Source organism: Struthio camelus, chromosome 7 (genome assembly GCF_040807025.1).
Source record: "Struthio camelus isolate bStrCam1 chromosome 7, bStrCam1.hap1, whole genome shotgun sequence".
NCBI classification, from domain to species: domain Eukaryota; kingdom Metazoa; phylum Chordata; class Aves; order Struthioniformes; family Struthionidae; genus Struthio; species Struthio camelus.
In genome coordinates, this window is record NC_090948.1 from 25,435,672 (window position 1) to 25,458,472 (window position 22,801).

The 22,801-nt window shown below is 40.9% G+C and overlaps 1 protein-coding gene across 6 annotated transcripts in view; it reads left to right on the forward strand.

The window, feature by feature from the left end:
- The first annotated feature begins 81 nt into the window (after nt 1-81).
- ADK (adenosine kinase) overlaps nt 82-22,801 on the forward strand; it is a 307,780-nt gene continuing 285,060 nt past the window's right edge. For 3 of the 6 annotated variants that reach the window (XM_068950470.1, XM_068950472.1, XM_068950473.1), the window contains exons 1-2: nt 82-211; nt 14,544-14,618. In XM_068950470.1, the coding sequence (XP_068806571.1) occupies nt 156-211; nt 14,544-14,618 (131 nt within the window). In that variant the 5' untranslated portion in view covers nt 82-155. Of the gene's footprint in view, nt 212-8,902; nt 9,082-14,543; nt 14,619-22,801 lie in introns of those variants that run through there. The other 3 variants (XM_068950474.1, XM_068950471.1, XM_068950477.1) reach the window with 3 other exon arrangements.

A 22,801-nucleotide genomic window follows, 5' to 3' on the forward strand; every position in this document is an offset into this window, starting at 1 on the left:
GGGGAGCGGGCGGCGCCGGGGCTCCCGTCAGGCGCCCGGCGCGGCCGCCTCGCGCCATCGCCTCCGCCCCCGGCGGCGGCGGCCGCGCCGGGGCGGGGCGGCGGCGCCGGGCGGGAGGGCCGAAGCGAACGCGCCGCACGCCGCCCAGCGCGAAGATGGCAGCGGGGGAGCCGCAAGCCAAGAAGCTCAAGCTGGAGCAAAACCAACTTAGGTAACGGGCGGGCGGCGGCCGGGGGCCCGGCTGGGCGCAGAGGGGAGGGCGCCGAGGGCCGCGCGGCGCCGCTGCCGGTGCCGCCCTGGCGGCGGCTGAAGCACGTGCGGGCGCCGCCGGGTCCGCGCTCCTCCCCCCCCCCCCGGCCGCCCCGCTGCGGCGGGTCCCGCCGGGCTCTGCCCGCGGCGGCGGGAGGAAGCGCGGCCCCCGGCGGCGGCGGCCGGGCCGGGTGGTCGGGGCGGTTGTGCCGCAGGTTTTCCTGGTTAGACCCTCAGGAGTTCAAGGGGCTTCCTGCGCCCTTGCTGCCTATCGTGTGATAACGCTGAATGGCGCCTTCGGTTACTGCTCCCGGTTGCTTGCCCGGGAGATGCAGCTCGTTACCTTCGCGTGTCCCTTCTCCTCCTCTTTTTTTTTTTTTTTTTAAATTTTGTCTGCAGGAAGTCGTGATCCGTACCATTCAGGGGTCTCTGCTTGCTCTCGTTTAGGCAGGATTTTAAAGGGATCTAAAAATTCTTGTTAGCATGTGTGCATGTCGTCTTCAGGACATGTGACATACTCTCAACGGTGCTGAGATTAAATTAAGCAGGAGCGGGAGCGCAGTGCCGTTTGCCGTACTTCCTGATTTACCGCCCGAGCGCGGCTGCGGAACTGCGCTGACTGAAGCCCGGCTTCTGACGGATGGTTTGCACAGACACAACTCTCCCTTTTTTCTTTTCTTCTTCTTTTTTTTTAAATGTCAGAGCAGAAAAAATACGAGGTTACTCAGTGCAGGAAGCATGGTCAAAATGAACGCTGAGAGATTATCAGCGGACCTTTTGTTGGTGCAGTTTTGGGGTTGTTTCCTCGGGATTATTTAGAAATGAATGTAATTGTATGGTGTCTGATCTGCTTCCAAGTATTCAGTATATGAAGGGGATTAATGACATAAGGCTTGAAATGCCAAAAATAACCCTGGTGGTAACTAATAACTTATTCAAATACAGGGTAAAAGAGATGTACAGAGCTGAGAACAGTCCCTTTCTGTGCTGATGGCCCTTGCTGAAAGAACTAATCCTATTAAATATGTCAAAGTCGGGGTGCTTGTTCTTCTGGCAACTGAGTGACTTTTCAAGTCTAGTAATAGTTGAGAAGCTTGGTTGCAGACAGTGGCAGAGGAGAAAAAACGTAACTGAGCTCTAAAAGTAAATAAATAGCATGCAGCAATGTAAAATTGTAATTAAAAAGCAACAACTGTTGCCAACACAGGATGAGAAACTGGGAATTGCTTTCTGTTTGTACAGTTTAACAGAGGAAACTGCATTTTACCTACCTGAAGCCCAGACATAAAAATTCAAAAATTTCAGAAAACATTACTGAAGTATTGAATTAAAAACATAACGGATGTTTACAATGGAATGGAAAGCCACTGTGACGTGCTCTCGTAACAACCTACTAAATCAAAAATAGTAATTTATAAGGCACCCAATGGATACAACATACCAGGAACGCTGTTACAACCTGTATACTCTAATCCTAATTTTAATATGAAGCGTAAACTAGACTTCAGTCCTATTTCACAGGGTGAGAAAAGCTCTAACTGATGATCAAACAAAGTTAATGTGTTGTAGGCCAAAGACTGGACCCTGAAGGGGGGGTACGATGGTTCGATTAGATTAGGCAGATCTCTCTGCCCTTTTGAACGAAGTCGCAAGAGCGTGTTTGGCCGAGTGCTGCTGTAGGACCTTGTCCCATGTTAAGAGCCGGTACAGAAGGTACCAGGACAGTAATGAGGTTTCCTGACTTTGCTGTATTTGTAGTGAGGGTCAGGTGTTAATGCAAAGCACTGTTAAATATGCTTGTACTGTATTAGAAACAGTTAACTTACAGATCAGGAAAAAAGTGAAAAATCACTTAATTTTTTGAGGATAATAACTTTTTTGTATTTGTTGTACAAAGGGTTAGATGAGAATTCCTTGTTCTCAGCGTCTTCTAGATCTTCTAGATTTCAGACTCTCCAGCCTCTTCAGAGGACCATGTTTAATGGACTGAACAAGGATGCTCTTGTACCCTACTTACTCTCCCATACGGTACAACATAAATTAAGTCTTCTCTTCATGTGCCAATGAACCTGTATCTTCCCTGTGGCTACTGCAAAAATTACTAAATTAGAAAAGTTACATTAAAAAAGTTAAATCTTATTCTGTAACATCAGCTGTACCTTGGCAACAACAATACATTTTGTTTCCTTCCATTTTTTTTTTCCCCTCCCATCAGTTTCTTTCTCAAAGTGATATCATGGGAAGCTTCCTGAATCAATCAAATACGGCTTCCTCATAATGTGGGCAAAGCTGGCCTGGCTCAGGTGAAGCTGTTTGAAAGCTATACAGGATGGCTGGCTTTTGCCACCCAGTGAGCAGGGCACAAAGCTTGAGACCCAATCTTGCGCTCCCAGCACAACGATGCTTTGTTGCTCTGTGCTGATGTTAATCTGCCAGGCAGGTTTTGCATCATCTTTACTGATGGGTGCAAATCGCCACTAAAGCCAGTGGGCTTTAGACAAGGCCATTAATGCGTGTTATGTATTTCAGACTTCTGACCGCATCTCTGCTGGGTGAAATAAAATATCACTGTGTGTGTAAACTGTATTATTTGAATAGAAAATAGGCTTGCAAAATGACAAATCGAGTTTCTCGCAGAGTGGTAGACTCCATTTACTAGAAACATTATGAAGCATCGCTTTAAAGGAGAAATACTAATGAATTGTGTCCTTTTACATTTGGTTTGCTTTTATCCTAGAAGCCTGTGAAAAATACAGCCAGATGCTGTTAACAGTTACAGTTATGAAAGAAGTTGAACATTCTTCTTAGAAATGTGTATGAGTGCATGCATGCATTTCTGTATGGAAATATGCATCCACACATAAGAAAAAAAAAAAAAAGAGCAAAGTTTTGAAATCCATCATGGTAAAGTCCTCTCTGTTACATTATGGCATTTTGGCAGCTCTGCAGCTGCTGTATTGATTGAACAGTCATGACGTAGTTGGCTGTTTGAGCAAATCAATTTATCTACATGAAGACAATGTAAGCATTGAATTTGGCAAATACTTTATACTAAAAGTACAAAGTGCAATATTCCTCTTTTTCTGTTACTACTAGACATGCTTCTCCTTTTCAGAATAAAGTATCATGTGGGTAACTGTTATCCAAAGCAGTCCTTTATCATTAAGGTTCCATTATGTGATGTTCCTAAAGTGTACGTTGTTGTACATTTTAAACTGATAGTGGTAAAAAAAAAAAAAAAAAAGCTAATTTCATGCATTTTTAATTTTCTTTAATAAGCTGAGTTTTAATTTAACATATTCTCTCACCAGCTTTCTATAAATGAAAGAAAATTTTGAATATTTTAAACTAGCTGTGACAAAGCTTTCTGATAGAATTTAGTAATTCATCTTTCTTTCTTTTATTATCTCTGGCTGCTTTATTATTATTTTATTTAATCTCACTCCCCATTTGTATTCCCTCAGTTTCTGTCTTCGTGGCTTGTACTTTTCTCGTTTCCCAAGTTTCCCATATCTGCAAATACAGGTAGATTTCCTCGTGTCATTATGCTTAATGGCCTTACAATACAAAGATCTGACACTGTCTAGCACTTGTTTGCTCCCAAAAGAATAAAAACAAAGGACACTTTTCAGATGGATACTTAAGACATCTTTAGCCAAACAGAACTTCTTAAGACACTAGCAATGTACTCTTAAAAATTTGCTTTATTTGGGACGTAACAGCAACAAGCTTCTCTTTAAGGCTGTGTTGATATAAATATATCCAAATATTGAATGACTGGGGGCGTGGAAAAGACCTTGCTCTGTTTCCTGTGTTTGGATATGTAATTCTGAAATTACTACATAGATTCCATGTGTCTTCACGTGATGTAATCATGCTGAATTTCTCAGAGGATGTGTCATAGGATGCAGCTTTTACGCTTTGACATTATTGTACTGGATAAGCTTATTATGGTGTTTTCACCCTTATCCTTTTGATTAAAATAATTCCACATTTTATGGAAAGAAGTGTACGTTTTGAAGAAAGAGAAGGTCATGGGAAGTTTGTTTCTGCTCTGGGCTACTAGTGCAGCTGGTGTATCTTACTTTCTTTACTGATGTTACCCGCAGCATACGTGGCAGAAGTCACATGGACAAACAGTGATAATTTATACATATAAGAGGCAGTGATCCTGCCAAAACATACATATCTAACATTGTATGTTGTCTCACTGAAGTCAACAGGACTGACTAGACTTGTCCCTCAAGTTGCTTGTGTGCTTGATCCTCTGTGGGAGGGGAGCCAGTGTGCCCTGCAAATATGCCTCCTTGATGATGAATCTTGAAATTCCTCTAAATTTTTGAGATATGCAAGTTCCTTCTTTTTCACCTGATGAAACAGCTCGTGTGGAATTAATCATCTACTCAGATCTACTAATTTCACTTATAAGCAGATGTGGAAGATGCCTGGAAAGGAGACTTGAGTGACTCAAACGCAGCGTCAATTGCACTAGTGATTAGTGTAAAGTGTACTTTACGTAGGATACAACCTTAGGTTATTATACTGCTGCTGAGTTATATTTGATGTGGAATTGTTAGAAGCAAAACTCTGGCTTGCGATTCAAGGTTGTGATACTGAATTTGAGCAGTTACACAGGCATTGTACACAAGTATTTCACAAAACCAGTTTCAGAAGTAGGGAGTATATTGCTATCAAAAGGTCATTAATCAGTATTTACTGGCAAAGTTTTGAAAAACCTTATCTTCCCGAAAAAAGTAAATGGAACTTGCAGATATAATGTGAACATTACATTCCCTCAAGGCTGTTTGTCTTCCTATTTCCATAAATTGCCTCTTAAATCATTTCAATTTACATACTGATTTTATTTATATAAGAAATATCTAAGCATTTTGTTTCAAGGAGAGTTGTCTTTGGGTGTTACAGTTCAATGAAGGGAAGGGGATTTTTTTTTTTCCTTTCCATCTAGAACTGTAATCGTTTCTGTAATGACTGACCACAGTTAAAGCTGTTCCATGCTTGAAGGATATTGTGACGTAAAGCTACTTGCTGGTTTTATACTGCCTTGGGATTTCACTTCCAGTGAAGGATTTTTGTTTGGGCTTTTTTTTTTTTCTTTTTCTTTCTTGTACAATCAGTGGCAGAAAGCAGTTGTTACTGTCTAAAGGACTAGACTGTTTGACCTCAACTAGGAGAGGAAGAATACAATAGGAAAAAAAAAATAAAGCTGTCTGCAAAAGGGTGAAGACTAAGCAATATCACTGGGTTTATAGATTCTCTTTTACAGCTGTATGGTTGGTGCAGCTGCCCTAGAAGAAATAGGAATATATTATGGAATTTTAAAATATAATGTATTTTATCTTGTACGGATCTACTAGCAAACTATTAAAACTTTTTTTAAATTTTTATTGTAAAATTAAAATGATAGAAATATTTTCAAAACGACCATTATTTTAGTAGCAAATACAGAAAAGATTTGTAAAATACTCTTATTGAAAGAGGACTGGTGGACTCTCAGCTTGCTGCTCCCATTTTATAATGTCTGCTGAGGCTATTATGTAAAAGATCATTCTTCTGTCTTGCAGAGGGAGAGAAGTGGGCAGCTTATCTAAGATTAACCTTAGTTTAATACATTGAAGAAATTGTGTGAAATATGAAGGTTGATGAAGAGCTTTTGATTCTAATTTGCAGTCTAGAAGACTAATACTGAATGTTGTGTATGGAACATACTACGTTAGTCCAAGGCTAAGTCGTAGACTAAATGTTTGTTGGATACATGCATTACAAGCATATAAGATGTGTAGTTTCATGGATTATTTCAATAAAATGTTATTTTAAAAGTTTTCACGTTCTTGCTTGCTGTTACATCAGGCAGGGCCAGAATACACTTTTAATTCATACTATTATGTGAAAGGAAGCATTTTAGTAAAATCAAGTGAGGAGTAATTGTTCATCCTATTTAAAGGAACCGATTCGGTCATGAGGATCTATTCCTTACTGTATAGTAACAGAGGCAGTCAGGAGAAATTGTGGCTAGACCCTATCCGATTTTATTTTTTAGATGTAAAAGCTGTTAAAAGTTGTGAATTCCGTATTTCTCTCCAGGGTGTCTGAAGCAGAAACATATGTGAAGGCACAGCTCAGCTCCTCTGCACAGGCAAAGCAAGTACAGACAGAATGTGTCAGGGAGGCTGCACAAACTCGAATAACCTACCACGTATGCAGTGTGACAACAAGTCAAACTTGTGGCACAGTCGTCATAACTTTATGATGATCATCTATGATCATCATCTGTGAATGACCATAATCTATAAATGACCATTTTAACCAAGGATTTCCTGATTGCTGTTGTTGCTCCATGTATCAGGATGTCTAGAAGTTCCCTGGCAAATGACCAAAAAACCTAGTAGCGGTAGGTGATGCCTTGAAGAGATCAACAACGATAGAGTCTGCAGGTATGTGTTAGTACAAGTGAGATGATTGCTTGATATACACTTGGGAATAGTTGTACGTTTATAAAGTGCTATTAGCAAGTGCTGTTGAGATGTCACACATGCTATTTTGTCAAAAGCTGTTTAATTTTCTTAAAATAAAAAAAAAAAGGCACCCTTCTTATTGATCTCGTAGGAAATAAGTAACAGGATGGTACCTCATTGGATTCCCTTAATTGTGATAGTATGCAGGTATTATATGTTACCAATCACTATAATTGTAAGTCATGTTAATGTATTATATCTGTTTTCCTTTATGTATTCCTATCTATCTGTTAAAGCTAGGCAACTGCTTTATGAGGGAATCTACTTCTCAATTATTTAAAATGGATTTATTACTTATTTATTACTCAAATGTAGTAATGGGGCTAACAAGACTGAGTTGTGTTACTACTATTATTACATTTGCCTGTATGATAGGAGTTTTCCCCCCTTTCAGTTATAAAACAGGGGTTTGGCTGTTAGGCACTGAAATTGTTAAACTAGGAGTAATCTGTTGTTCAGCACTAATCAGAGGCTATAGCCATTGTATGTCCGCATTCAGTATTTACATTTTATTAGGGTTCAAAATCCTCCTTCAGGATTTGGGGACCTGTTGTAGTGTGTGTTGCAAAGATATGGGATGGGATTTATTTCTCGCTCCAGTTGGTTTGTTTTTTAAAGACCACTGTCAAACGTGAATAACTAGAATTTTATAAGTGGTGATGAATTTTTGAGTGTTCAGTTTGGAGGACCTAGGAAATCTTTCCTCCTTCAGGTATTAAAAAAAACCCCTTATCTTCAAATGACACTGTAGGTCCTTGAGCCTCTTGAACATCAAGCTTTTGTGTTGTCTTTTCAGACACACCTGAAAACCCTCTAGCCTTAATTTTTCTGACCACAGTATTCCCATTTCATAGAAGAAGAGGAATTGAGGCTAATAACCACATCATTGGAAAGTTATAAAGTTTAAATGTTTAATGTGTGGAAGGGCTAGAGGAAAGTTATTTTGTCATTTGTGGATTAGAGGTGATACAGTAATACTTAACAGAACAATGTGGGATTCACTTTTGGCAAAAACAACCTTTTCTGACATCAGTTTCATGAATCAGTATTTCTGGTGCTGGTAAGTTAACAAACAGTGCCAAACCTGCTTGAGGCAGCAGTAACTGAGAGCCAAATGAAGAGCAAGTGGGTTGGAAGGCAGGAAGAGAGAATAAATATGTATCTGGCTTTAATGATGCTTCTCATTTCGGACGTGGTGGTTCTCTGCTCGAATGTCGTATGTGGTTTGGGGCAAGGAAGAGGTGAGATGATGAAGGGCTGTGCCTTTTTTCTGCAAAGGGAGACTAACCTTAGCGTTTCAGGAGGCAAGCAAGCCTGCGCCTCGGCACTGTCTCTGCTCTTGCCCTCTGTCAGGCTCATTCATGTCCGGTAGCTGCACACGCGCTTCAGCAACCTGTGAGTGAAGTAATCCCATCTCTGGAAGGAGAAGGAGGCTCCGGGCGGCTCGCCGCCCGCGCCCGTAGAGGCATGCGAGCCTTCCTTCGCCCTGGGCTGCGCGCCTGCCTCGACGGCTGACGAGAGGAGCTTCGCGGGGAGTCACCGGCAGCGATGTTCAGGTCTTACCCAATGCGTAAATAAAAAGCATAAAAACGCATCCTCGTTGAGCGTGCGCTAGTCAAGGGGTGAGCTTGCAGCGGGAGGCCGCGGTCAGCGGCCAGGAGCGGCGGCCGGCCGGGAGCTCGTGGCGCGAGGGACGGGCTGGGGAGCTGCAGCAGCCCCCGTGGCCCGCGGCGGCTGAGGGGCAGCGACGTCTTGGGCTCAGTTGGCCATCTTTAATGTGGGCAAGTGTCACTGGAGCTGTGCGCTGCCTCGATTTAACAAGGGGGAAAAAAAACATTTTTTTCATCGCGAGCGCAATTCCTTCGTTAGGCTGAGGGGGAAGGAGGTGGCGGCAGCGGGCGGAGGGATGCGGGAGGCGTGCGCTCTCCGCCCGTAACAAAGATGGCGGCCGCGGAGCCGGGGGCGCGGGGCGGGCGGCGCCGCCCGGTACCGAGCGCGCCCGAACCGGGGCGCGAGGCCGGGCGCGAGCCCCCCGCGGCGGCCCGCTCCCTGCCTCAGCGGCGGGCCCGCCCCCGCCGGCCGCCCAGCCAATGGCGGGGCGCGCGCGCGCGGGCGGGGCGGGGCCGCGGCGGGCGGGTGGGCGGCCGAGCTGTGGCCGGCGGCTCAGTCGTGGTAGAGCGAGGCGCCGCCGCCGCTTGCTGCTGCCGCGGGCGGGCGGGCGGGCACCAGGCGGAGAGGCGCTGCCGCCGCGAGCGGGGTCCCCCGCGGGAGAGCCGGCGGGAGCCATGCCCATTCTCAGGTAACGCCGAGCCTCGCCGCGGCTCACGCAGCGCAGCCCGGCGTCCGGGGAAGGGGCGGCGGGGGACGTTGAGGCGCTCTCCTGCCCTCGGCGGTGCCGCTTCGGGAGGGCGGCGGGCGCCCGGCCCGGCATTTCCCCCTTGCCCGGAGCTCGGCTTCCCTCTTTCTCCGCCCTCCTGCTCTTGGGTGTGGAGCAGCTCCTTGCGCCGCGGGTTCATTCTGCGGCTGAACGCCCCCGCCCGCGCCCCCGGGGCCAGCAGGGACAGCGGCTGAGCGTCGCCTTTCCTGCCTCGTCCGGGCTCCGCGGCTGCGCTGGCTGCCTGCGCCCTCTCGCAGCAACCGGCGCGGACGGAGAGCGGGGAGGCGCGGCATCCCCGGCGAAGCGGAGTTTATTCCCGGCGGTTGGCGGGGCGGGCAGGTGAGCGAGCCCCGGCGTCGCCAACGGTCGCTCCGGTCCCTGCCGCGCGCGCGCCCCTGCGCCGCCTGGGGCGATGCCGGTCCTGGGTGGCCGCCCGGGGCTGGGCGCGCCGGGGCGGCTCCGCGGTGCGCCGTGGGGCGCGGGGGCAGGCGCGGCGGCGGCGGCGGCGTGCCAGTCTTCGCGCGTGGCCGGGCTTCAGCCCCCTTTGCGGGGGGGAGCTGGGCGCCGCGCGGAGCAGGGCGGCGGTGGCAGCGGGACCCTCCGCGGCCCTTGGAGCTGCAGTGGCGTCGGTGTAATCAAGAGCGGTAACTGGAGAGTGACGAAGCCGTAACCGAACCTTCGGTGAGGTGGATTATCGTGACCCCTTTTGCGTCTTAAAACGCTTCTTTTTAAAACGGGTTGGTACTGTAAAGTGAGCCACTGACCTTCCTCGCATAGATGTTTTGATCAGTCCTTTAGTTCCTGAAAAAGGGTATCTAAAGTTACAGATTCCGAGTTCGACTGCCACTTGGTGAGTCCTCTCCTATCTTTTCTCTCCAGCATCAAAATGCAGTGTGTCAGATTGTGCACTGTCCCTAACCAAGGAGTACTGACTGGTAGCTCTTTGAAATTGCAATAGTATGTAACTGTTGGAGTGTGGGGAGTCAATATGACTGCCTAAGGAGCTCGGAAGTCGTGGAACTGGGTGGGTGGGTGTAGTTTTTTTTTGTTTTTTGTTTTTTTTTTTTTTTTTGTGCAATAGCCTTATTTCCACAGGGCCAAGGGCTTTAAGCTCGGCTTTTACCTGTGAACATATCACTGTAGAAGACTAGGTTTCGTAATGAATGAAATCTTCACTGAAGAGACTCCTCTAAGGCAGTATGTAAACATGTAACTCCTTAGCCAAATATTACCTTTACTTAAGGCCTAAATAAAGAAAGCATGTGAGTGGTTCTTCTGGCTACTTGTATGTTTAAGGTCTATGTGCTAAAGTGATTTGCTGACTAGTGAAGCAAGGGAAACTGTCTGAACTCTGGAATCAAGAATAATAGTCCTGAAGTGCTTTCAGTGTCACTTAAGCTATGGTGAGCAGTAAATGGCATCTTATTCACTTACATTTATGTTGTGTAGATAAGTATGAGAGAAGAATGGTCTTAGTCAAGAACCTGTAAGCTATTCAGATGCTGTTAGCGTCATACTGATGTCTTATTTTAAATGCATGTACAAATGGTTTTTAATTAAACTCAAATCTTGTGCAACGTAAGGTGCACTAAGTTCCTTCATGACTGGAACAGCTGTGCTGAGAAGAGGCTTAGGACGTGTCTCATTTGGCCTTGCTTTTAACTATGCAGCATGATCAAACTCTATAGAAATATTAAAATTTCAGACCTCATGAAGCAATATATTATTTTCATAAATGGAAGACTAGACATACAGCAGGTTTGTCAAGCAGCGGGGTTTGACACACCTAAGTCATGTTTTATTAATGCTTTCTGACAGTAAAATGACTCTCAGCATAAGAATTTCATATTAAGTGTCCATTACAGCCACACAGCTGCATAAGGCTGTTATAGACCAATAAAAAGGTGAATTTACCAACTTAGTTTACTTTACTGTTTATTACTACTATGTAGACAAGATTATTTTTGCAGCAATTAACAGGAAAAAATGTGAACTGCTTGTTGAGGAAAAATTGAATTTTTTTTTTCTAAGTAAGACATGCCATTATCCAAAGGCTCAAAATATTCCTCTGTCTGTGTACCAGTAACTAATAATACACTTTCACAGCTGTTCTGATGTTGCTGTTGCACTCAAGTGCACAGCAGTATGAGAAGATAACGTAATTGTGTGATATTTGGATACTATACTGCAAATATTCAGCAGCCAACTTGAAGCAAGGCTGAATTTTTTAAAATGTGTGTAACGCTAAAGCAATTATTAATGTATAACCGTAATTTTGGATACAGCTTTCAAGATCATTCAGTTACAGTTAATGTTGTTGACCTTTTTAAAAATGCTTGAAGGGTAACTCAGTACTGATGTGGGTTTTTTGTTTGTTTTCTTTTCTTTTTTGGAAGGGATTTTTTGCGTTCTTCCAGTTTGGTTGCACTTCATTACTTCTGCAGCTTCTGATAAGAAGAGAGTAATACGTGAAACACTGGCAGTTTGTGAAAAATTAACGATCTTTGCAATCTCCTAAAAAAAAAAAAAAAAATTGCTACAATTAGCAGATGAAGATCTATGTTTAATGGTTTATATGGCTTGAACTTATAATTACAACTAACTCTTCCTCTAGTACTAAGTTAAATGGCAGACTCATATATTGCTTGCTGTCAAGAGTTTAGAGTGTGAATGTGTTTTGCATCCAAACCTTCTGTAAAGTTAGTGGTGTTCCTGTAGTTTGGTCTGCTAAGTGGACAGAGTATTTCTGTGTCCAAACAAGTTTTAGATTTGTATGTACATTTTATTTTTTGATTTATAATGTAAACAGTATATACTTACATATTGTATGTGTATATATATGTACGCATGCAGGTGTAGCACCCCCCCGCCATACATAAGGCCAGTGTGGGTGGTGGACTTGTCACTTGTTTTTTGAGGAGGCACATGTTCTTCTGCAGTGGGCTAATCAAATTAAACAATAGTGTGCGTCTTGAATAATACTGTGCTGGTACTCACATGCAAGAGTAGGGCAGATACTCTGCAGCCCCTCAAGAAGAGAAGGCTGATTTACGCTGTACTGAAATGTAGCCAGTATTAGGTTCCAGGTTGAACGTACTCAGGGTTCACAGATCAAAGCCTTTCTCTTTAACAGTGCAAACACTGAATTCTTCAGATTACAATCTGAATCATGTCCAAAATGGTTCCTAAATGTAATGTTAGAAAATGTCAATCACAATGGTGCCTGCTTAAACTTTTTGAACTTTTTAATATGTGATTTGGAAAGAGATTGCTTAGACTCTTTCCATTTTGTCCAAAAAGATACTTCTATCAAATGAAGTATCAGTAAAGGAGCAATGTGACTACAATCTGCAGTACAAATGGGGAGTGTGAATTTTTCTCCTTTCTGCCAATGGGATGTTAATATGTAGTGAAGCATGAAAGTTTTGGTGCCTTGGAACTGATTTAAGTCAAACATCTAGCTGAAATAACTGAAATAGTAGTGATATCTCTGTTAATTGAAAATACAGTGCTAACTATTGGTATATTTTAGATTATGTATTCAACTTCTTTGAAGAAATGAGTTGAGTGTTACAGTCTGTGCTTTTTTTTCCTTCATAGAATTTGAGCAGTTAGAGTACTGAAAGTTGTGTTTGTTTGGAAAGCTGTAAAATTCTGCTACCTTACATTGGGCTATGAGAAACAGCTATTCTGAAGCTGGTAAGGCTTTGCCCAGAGGTTTCAGGAGATGTTTCTGAACGTTTGCATGTTACTGGCTTGATAGAGCTTCTGTGGTGACTAAACCAGTACAAAGTTGTTCTTGAGCTGCATTTCTAATTCTGATTTTCAAAAAGCATAGTCTTCACCATGAACCTGGCTGTTTAATGAAATATGCTATAAAGGCTTGTCTTGAAAGCTTCAATAACAACGTAAGAAACTTCAGAAAAATGATTTGTTGGGTTTTAATATCAAGGATAGTAATCATGTTTGCCACTTCTGCATTTCTGAACTTTAGAATTTAGAGTTTACTGGGGGTTAATGTGGCATCCTAAAGAGGAAGAAGTTTGACTGTGTACCTTTGGCAAATAGCTTTAAATTTGACAAGTGATCGTCAACTAAAGGGCTTTGGTAGCGATGGTGAGAGGAAGTACATGAATGAGTTTCCAGCTTCTGTTGGACACAAGTCATGAGATGGTTCCCTATCATCCCCTTTCTGCTTGTATTGCGTTCTTTTTTCTTATCCTGCTAGGTAGGAGTTAATGAGATACGTGATTTAGTAGGCAGATATCAAGTCTATAAAACATTTCTCTTGCTCTACGTGGGCCAGAACAATTGGAAGCTCATTCACTTTCTTTGCAATTCAGCTAACACTGTTACCTGGCTTTGAGCCTTTGGTTACAGTAGTGTGCAGTGTTAACAGCAGTACTTCTGGGGGGATGGGTAAGAGACTAGGAAAACGCTTTCTTTGCAAACCCTTGGTAACTAAAGGATATAGTAAAGAGGGGAGGCACATTTGATGGTTTTAATACTGGAGTCACCTTTGGTGGCTAGAGCAGTGCTTGGCTTGCCCGTTGGAGCCAGCAGGTGTTAGCTTACCAAGGAATGTAATGGTTCTGAATGTAGTTTTATGCAGCCCTGGAGAACAGCAGCATTTGCTGCTATTTGTCACTGGGCCCTATATTTAATCCTTTGATATTATTACATTATCACCCAAGTACATGCTATTGAAGAAAAGAGAAATTTTTTTTAGATTTGAAAATCATATACTAAGTGAGCTCTTTCAGCTGTTGCCAGTCTTTCTCTGACATCTTGCTTTAATGTGGCAGAAGTCATGTAACGAATTTCAATTTGAGTAAAAAGCAAGTATGAACATTATTACCAATGAACAGCTATGCTGTTTAAGATGCCTAAGTGACAATGCAGAGTCCATAGTCTCTTAATTTCAGCTTGTAAATTTCTAATTGTTGGCCAGTTGCACAGTAAACCTAGCAACTGAGTCTATTCACTAAAACTCTATAACCTGGTCTGATGCTCCCCCTGTCTAAAATCTGGTATTACAACCTGAATGCAGTTCTTTAAAACTGCAGATTGTGGCATGCAGTTCTAACTCTTTTTCTGAGTGACAGATGGTTTAACAGAATATATACACTGTTATACTCTTGACTCCTCCTGTTCTGTATATGGTCACAGAAGATTATTGTAGAATGGTACTTCATTTGAATTTGCTTATCTGTCTATATGCCAGGAAGGTTGTCACTACTGCACTGGGCAAAATGTATATGTTTTGATTCCTTAGCTGTATTCAGGAAAAACTCTTCTGCCTAATAATGAGTGTCTTCAATATGTTATACTAGGAACAATATAGTAGTAATAAACTAACTTGGAAATAATCGGTTGTCTTACAGTGAAAATGTCCTCTTTGGAATGGGAAATCCTCTACTTGATATCTGTGCAGTCGTGGACAAGGACTTCCTTGACAAGTAAGTCCTGAGATTTTTTTCTTGTCAGTTTTGTTTCCAGAACGATGCCTATAAATACACACAGGACTGTGTGCTTGGGCAATGCTGAGTTTGCCTTGCTGTCTGTGGGATTCTGGCCTTATGCTGAAAGAAGCCTACATTGTATCAGTAATTTGATTGTTCCTGCTAGTTGAAGCTCTGCTGTTGTTGTCAAGTAGCAACTTCAATGTTTTTATGTTATGTTTTTGGTATTTGTTATCTATCAATTATTTATTCTAGTCTCTGCATGCTGTCTTTCCTAGCTCTTAATGGGAAGGAACCATCAATGAAAGAAGCAACAAAAGTATTGACTTATCAAAGCTTTTGGTATGATGTAGGTAGCACTCATATGAATATTTGTATGCTACTCTTAATGCATTATGACAGCACTCCTCTCTCTCCCTCCCTCCCTCCCTCCCTCCCTCCCCTTTCTTCAGTGATGACTTTGGGGCAAGCAAGCTACTTCTGTAACATGCCAAGAAAAGTTGTGCAAGTGTATCTTCATTTTTATTTCGAGTGTATCTTCATTTTTATTTCAATTTATCAGTTAAGAACGGGACCACTTCTTATCATGTGGTCTCTTATCTTGCTTAAGCCTAGTTGTTATGCTACCATCCATATAACCGTATCACTGAATTACTGTTTGTGTGCTGCCAGTGGCATTAAGCTTACTCATTCTCTGATCAGCTTATAGAGATGTGGCTCTTCAGGAGCTATAAAACATAATTTGCTCTTTTAAATCCTTCTGCATGAGTTTTCTTCCAGTTGCTGCTTCATGTCTCTAAATTAAGTTATCAGTGAATAAGTTGATTCCATCTTTCAAAGTGTTTACAAATCTTTGTTTAATGTTTAAAGTGTTAATCAATTTCTTCTCTATTCATTCTCTTAGTTACTAATGGGAATGCTGGATCAAGAATAAATTTCTTATCACTGAATAAAGAACAGCTGCAGAGCTTTTATTTGTCAATATGTATATTGTCAGCCACAAATGTTTTGCTTCAATGCTTCAATAAAAGGCCTTGCTTGTTTCACAACTGACATTTTATCACTCAAGTTTTATTTAAAGGTGAATTTAAGTGAGCCTGAATATCGTAAACTGGAGACAAAAGACAAGGTTATCTTGGAGTGTTTAACTTCCAAAAACATATGAAACTTGGAAATCGAGACAAGCTCTCAGTTTCTGAAAAGTTGAATTATTATGAATTGATTCTTCACCATATATTTTTATTGAAATAACCTGAAAACAAGGCTATGAACATAAGTTTTAAAAAAAAAACAGCAAGCAAACAAACAAAAAATGGCATACCCAGGTAATCCTTATAAATTCCTACTGTATAAGTGGTGGGGGAGATCTATCTTGCAGCAGTGAAATTCTGCAGGAGTGCATCATGCTTTTCACTGGACCTAAAATGCTCTGCAGAATTTCACTGATATAAAAAGTAGTAGTCTTATGTACTCAATTTGTGTGACAGGACTCAAATCTAAACATGTCCTTGAACAGCATATATTCTGTGAGCGTTTTTCTACTGCCAAATGCCTTGTGAAGTATTACGTTATTTAAAACAGTAAGCAGTCCTCCAACAGCAGCCTCATAGGGGACCAGCTGATAATATGATGACTGATAATAATCTGGAAAGTGAGAAACCTGTTTACCCTCTTCATAAATTCTTGATTTTTCTTCTAGCTCCCTATTTGTGAGTGTATTCATAGTAGTCCACTATTACAAGTGGATATGCATGTTTCTACTCCAAGCCAATTTAAGTCCAGCACTACTTCTGAAATGAGAACCAAATCCCATACTTCCTCTGCCAGTGGAGGATAGATAAAACAACATACCTAGCTCTAGAATGACAGCTAGAATAAAGATTCAAATGCTGCAGAGAGGTGCAAGAACATGGATGTTTTAGGACTGTGAAGAATTTGTCAGAGAAATTGTTAATCATAACAGAAGCTGCCAGAGACTAACAGAAAACCTGGAGCTATTACTTAGCCTAGTCTCTCTGGATTTTCTTGTCAAATAAGGCACACATCCATCTCTAGCCTTGTAGTGCCAGCTCCTGGCATTTTGGCAATGCTCAATTAACTTTGTGGTATCTGTATCTTACATCTTCAACTGGATGATCATCTTTAATGAGGCCATCAGATCAGCTGGGCTCTGGCTTAATGTAGCCCAGAAGAAAGTGTTTAGGTAAACTGAGCACCTGTAAGAATTTTATACATTTAACTTTTTCACTGTTTCTATTTTCTCAACATCCTGTCCTGTATTACCTCTGCTTTAAGAATGACAATCTTTATTCAGAATAAGGGACTTGACTTGATGTTGTAAATTTAATCACCATTTACTATCAGTGAAATAAGGAAATGTTAAAATTGGTCCTGCTAGCTGGATTTTTTTTTTTTTTGTAGCTTCTGTCAACAAACAAAATGCAGATGGAAACAGCATAAAATTATGCAGGAAGTCTCAGGGGGTCCTTTTAACAATATTTAAATGGCCGTACTACATGTTAGAAGTAAACCTGAAAATGAATACATGATGCACTCCTACCCCTGGCAGATTTGAAACCGCTTGCCACCATGCCATACTAGCTTGAGAAAACAAGCAGTAGTGAAGGCATGGGGAGCTATTTTTGCCTTAGGCTGTTAGAATAGTCTTATCTCCTTTCTTTTAACGTGGGTTTTGATTTAATCTGGGTTCCAAAGTTTTTTGTTCTCTGGACAAGTTTTGAAAAGCTTTAAACCTTTCCTAGACTGTTTGTGGGAGAGGTGATCTTAATTTATATCACAGTAGGACTTGGTTGTCTTAGCTTTTCAGGCCACATCAGCAATTTGGCATGACATGAGCTAGAGAAGCTTTGGCCTCTGTTAGGTAAGTTATGCTGGGTGTCATTTCTTTTCTCTCTTCAGGGAAACAATCTGAAATAGTGTTAGCAATACTGGTGGCAGTGATGAAAGCTGGTGATACCCAAAACCACTTCACTTCTTGTTCACAGAGCTGGAGAGCAGTCTTGAAGCAAATATAGTCCATTGCATATCCTTGGTTTTTCTGAGTACCTGCATAAAGGAAATATCAGGAGTGCAAGGGTTTTTGTCTTTCTCTTTTCACTTGCTGTAAGCTAAAACTATCTTTTTATCCTGTAGTATGTAAATACTTGCTGAAAGGGGAAAAAAGAGAAGAAGGACCTATGTTTTCTGGGTGAAACAGACAAACATTCTGCTAACTATACCTATGAAAGTAACTTTGTTTGCAGGTATTTAATACAACTTTCAGTGTGATTAGTTTACTAGGTTTTAACCTGGGATGCTTGACAGAAATGATTCCTTTACCTACTGAATCGATAATAGGCATTTAAGAATAACTTAATTACACCAAATGCATTAAAATCTTACAAAGCAGGCAAAGAAATCCTAGTAACAGGTCAATGATGTTTTTAAGGCTTCCCATAGAAACTCAAGACCTCTGAGTCTTGTAACTGCTCCTATGTCCTGCTGTTAAAAGTTAGCAGGTGGCACCTGTCTCATTGCTTCTTCCAGAAGGAACAGCACTTCATTTTGCAAATATTAAGTAAATGTCAAAAACTGAATTATAGTTGAAATATTTAGATTGTAGAGATCTGCCCGTTACTTATCTTTTCTAGCATACGTTCAGCAGTTGTAAAGCATGTATTCACAGAAGAGAGAAATCTCTTCTTGCCGTTCTCCAGGAGTTTGGTATATAATTGCAGGAACTGAAGAAGAGGAGAGAATCACTGACAAATTTGTGTTGACGGAATTATTATGCTAGGCTTGGAACAAGTCTGAACTTCTAAATTTGTGAAAACCTTGCATCTTCCCTGATTAGCCAGTGATAAGGTGAGGCAAATGTTATTTGCAATTACCAGTGACTGTATAAACATATGCAAATATCTATCAGCCCGCTCTCTTAAAAAGGAGTTGAGATATGGGGCAAATTATGATGTGTGCCCTATTTCTCACATCAAAGTTATGGAAGTTCATTGCTGTATTTCACTTTATTTTCTGACTCTTGGCCAGAGCCATGATCTCATGAAGTGGGGCATGTTTACTAACCTTAGACATCTGGATGCCAATTTCCATCATATTTGACATCTCCAGGTTGATTACTTGCTGATCAGCATCATTGTCCAGAATCCTAAGCTCCAAGAATGCTATTTGATTTACTTATCAGATGTAAAGCAGCTGAGTCTTTTTCTGCTTGTGTGGGGGATTTTTTTTTGCCTTAATAAAATTAGGGAGCTGTGAAAATTTTGGCACAACTTCGCTGAAGATGCTCAGTAAAGATCTGTAATTTTTAATGGCTTTCATGCACTGTATCTTCTGCCCCTTAGTCCTCTTCCCTGCCACTTGATGCTGTGAAGCTCTGTAAATACGAAAGAATCAGTCTCTGTAAAACTAAGTAGCGCGTTTTTGTTCTTTTCACTCTTCACTGGAAAAGTAGATTCTAAGAAGTGGGAGAGTGAATGGGATCTTTGAAGTGTGCATGTATTTTGGGGGTGGCTGTGCTTAATGTATGAAAAGAGTGTATCATCATACTGAAGAAATTTTATCGTTTTGGTCTGTATACATTTTGGTCTATATATTCACAAGTTTGCTAAGGGTCTCCTGCAGTGTACTGCCAGCCTGTCTGCAGCATTAAAAGTGGTAGGGACATCGCAGGGGATCCCAGGATGCGTAATCACTCCCTTTCCTTACTGCAGGGTACTGTTGATGGGTGACAGATTAGTAAAGCATAAACTTTACTTACAGAGTGACATTAGCATCTGGTAAATTCAACTTCCTTGTTTGAGGTTACTTTAGTTTTCTTGTTGTGATGGAAGTGAAGGAGATATGTATATTTGGTTTTTTTTCCCACTCTTGTGAGAATTTGAATTATAAATTAGGAAAAAATTGGACAAGCAGCTGAAATGAAAAACATCTACTTACTTGCACTAAATTTATGCTGATCTGTATAGCTATGGCTTTAGCCATTCTGCCATGTGTTATTCTCAATATTTTTCGGTTTATTGCCTTTGCTGGTATCAAACAGAAGCCTCTGTAACTTTCCATAACAGAATTCAAAATACACCGCTCACACAGTTAATTATCATAAATCACCTGAGAATCTAAATAGTATTTACATGTTCAGAAGCAAGCCTGTTCCCCAAAACTGAAGTTTCAAAACAGCCTTAATATTTCAATGCAAAACAAGCCCTTCCCCCAAAAAGGATAAGTGCATGAGCTTACAGGAGGACTGAGAAAGACAAGTTGTGATTTTGTACTAGGGAGTCTCTGGATCAGGAAATACGCAAGTCTAAGGTGTGGATTTAAATGAAAGAAATAAAAGGTCTGTATTTAAGTGAAAGAAATTTTTAAACCTTTTCCGCTTCACCCGTGTGTTTAGTTTAATTCTGGGTGCTTTGTCATCCATTTGGGACAGATTAACAAGTTTTAGTGTTGTTTTGAGTTGGGAGTTATCTGTCTGTACAATGCAGAAAGTACTGAAAGTACATAGCAGTAACTTAGAAATCTATCCTTCCTGAAAAGTTATCCTTCTTTTTTGGAAGATAGTTTGCTGTAATGTTCCATTGTTTCAATAATCCTAATGAAAGATTGCTACTAAATAGTTTCTGTAACACTAGTTCACTTGTTAGAGAAGCTGAATAACTGGAGGTTTTATTACCCGAATTATATGTTCCGAGTTATATTTGTAGAACTCTATTCAATTTCTCTCAGTTAGAGTCTGAACATAAAATGTTGTTAATTATACTGTTCAGCCAATTTGCATCTTCTGACTGCTGGTAAATTATAAAATTTCAGTGTTTGCCTACAAAAACTTCGGATAACGATGGCTGTCTTGAAGAGGACCTCTCAGTACTAATGCTCCTATAAATTTGGTAGCGTGCCTAACAATGTAATTAGAGCTGTTGCACTAACGGCTTCCTACAAGCCTGATAATGTCTTCTGCTGCATTTATGTACCTACATGTAGTTTAAAAGAATGAAAGATTTTAGTTAAGCTCCATTTTATAAGGGCTATGTGAAAAATCCACCTGTGCAAATGCAAAGTTCTGCTGAAGGAGTTATGGTGCTTTCACGGTATGCTGAGCTTGTAACTGCTTATATACCTCTAAATAGGATGTAACATGTTCATGAATATGAAATGCACAAATTCTTACCATCTCTTCTCTTCTTAATGTATCAGGTGTTTTCATTTTTTAAAAGTTGGCTTAGTAAATAAAACTGCAAATAATAACGTATTAAATACTGTATTTTTCAATTTCTCAAGAAAATTGCTAGTTTAATTACATGTCAATAGAATAGGGCTTGTTCTTGGATTAATTATTCTCTTTATAATGACCTTGAGACACATGTCTGACTGACACTCACAGCTTATCTGTGCTTTCCCTTCACTCCGAAATAAAAACTTATTTAACAAAACTTTGGGAGTTTTATTACAAGGCACATGATGAAATACTGGAATTTGAAATTGAGTTCCATTTGCCTAGTCTGGAACAAACAGCAAACACAGAGCTGTAAGTGAAAGAGTCCTATGAATTAAATAAGTTTCTCTGTTTTTAAGTAAGCAATAAAAATACTAGATGAAAAGACCCTTACTGAAAATATCTTTGATGGAAAAATTGATTTCTCTACTACTAGAGCCGGTCCAAAAAGAAATGGTAAAACTTCCTTTGGAAGTGATTCTTGCTGTTTGTGCTGAAAAGCTTTTCATCTTAAAGTTTCCTGTTCATGCAATTACAAGCATGATTTTTCCTCTATTTTGAATAGATTCGATAAAATCATGACTTAAGTTCTAGGAATGGTTGCAGGCATTCTTTTTAGTTACAAGTAATAAGGTGTGTTTTTTAATATTGTTTTCCATTCCCATCTTGCTCATCCAAACCAAAACTACCAACAGCACAGGAAAGGCTAGGGACTTATTTCTGGTTACTACTGTAGTGTAGTGAAACCTTCTGATTACTCATGAATTAGAAATTAAATTGCTAATTAAAAATTAAGTTATTTGTCGTGTGTTTGTGTATGTGTCTTTTTTTTACTGCAGATGAAATTAGTTCATAATTGAAGTATCTTTTAAGAAAAGAAGACTTTTTAATGATAGCATTTTCCAAGTCTTTGGCATTCCTTTAGTTTTTTAAAAACTTCAAATTTTAAAATTAGATTTTTAGATGCATTCTAATGTTCATTAGTATTTGATTGGTTTTGCTTCATTCATGTCGGGCATTTTGCTGTTTCTTGAGTTTTTCTTCATCAGATGAGAGGGATCCCATCCTCCCCTTCTTAAAATTAAATACTCATTTTTAACATTTCTTTTTAGCAATGTTATTTCATCATGCTATTCCTGAACAATATGCAAATACCATGTTAATGTTATCTAAGTTATGAGACACTGATACTACCGTTGATCCCTGATAGGCTATTCCTGTGCCTTCCTTCACATAACCGTGTCCAGGCCTGCTCTGTGCTTTGCCTCTCCTTGGCCTCTTCCTTTCTGGAGCGTTGCACCTACGGTCTCTGCTGTAGCCACAGGGGAGAGGGTGGAGGCAGGCTGCGTTCCTCTTAATTACTAGTGTTCTTGCTTTTCCGGAGTAGAGGGCTGGAGAGGGGTAAACCTGCATTCAAGTTGCTTTTGTTGTTTTTGGGTTGTTTGGGGATTTTTTTTTTTTGGTGGTGGGGAAGGACTTTCCATATTCCAAGCTACTGGAAAAAGACCAGGTCTGTGTTGGAGGCTTCAAGATGTGAAATCCCTGACTTTTTACTTTAGTAGCTTTTGTGCTAGGAACATTTCAAACATATATGAGCTAATGCAAACTGTAGAGTTGCATCAGTGCATTCCACCATTCAAACACTGTATTAATTAAGATGAGTAAGTTGCTCTAGTAACTACTAGGTTTCTATTGTTTTGAAAGCGCCAACTGCAAGTTCCTGCTTTAGGCAAGAAGGTCTGAGGCATAGCTGACTTTTGTTTCGAAAATTAAGACAATTTAAATTTATACGTAGATTGATTTTTTTTTTTTAAAAAAAAAAAAAAAGAGCCCAGGAACTTTGCAAAATGAGGAGATATTTTAGGTTTCAAATTTCTGCTGACTTGCAAGATCAGAAACGCTCACAACACCTTCTTCTGCAGCCAGCCCTGGGACAAAATTGTTACGCAAC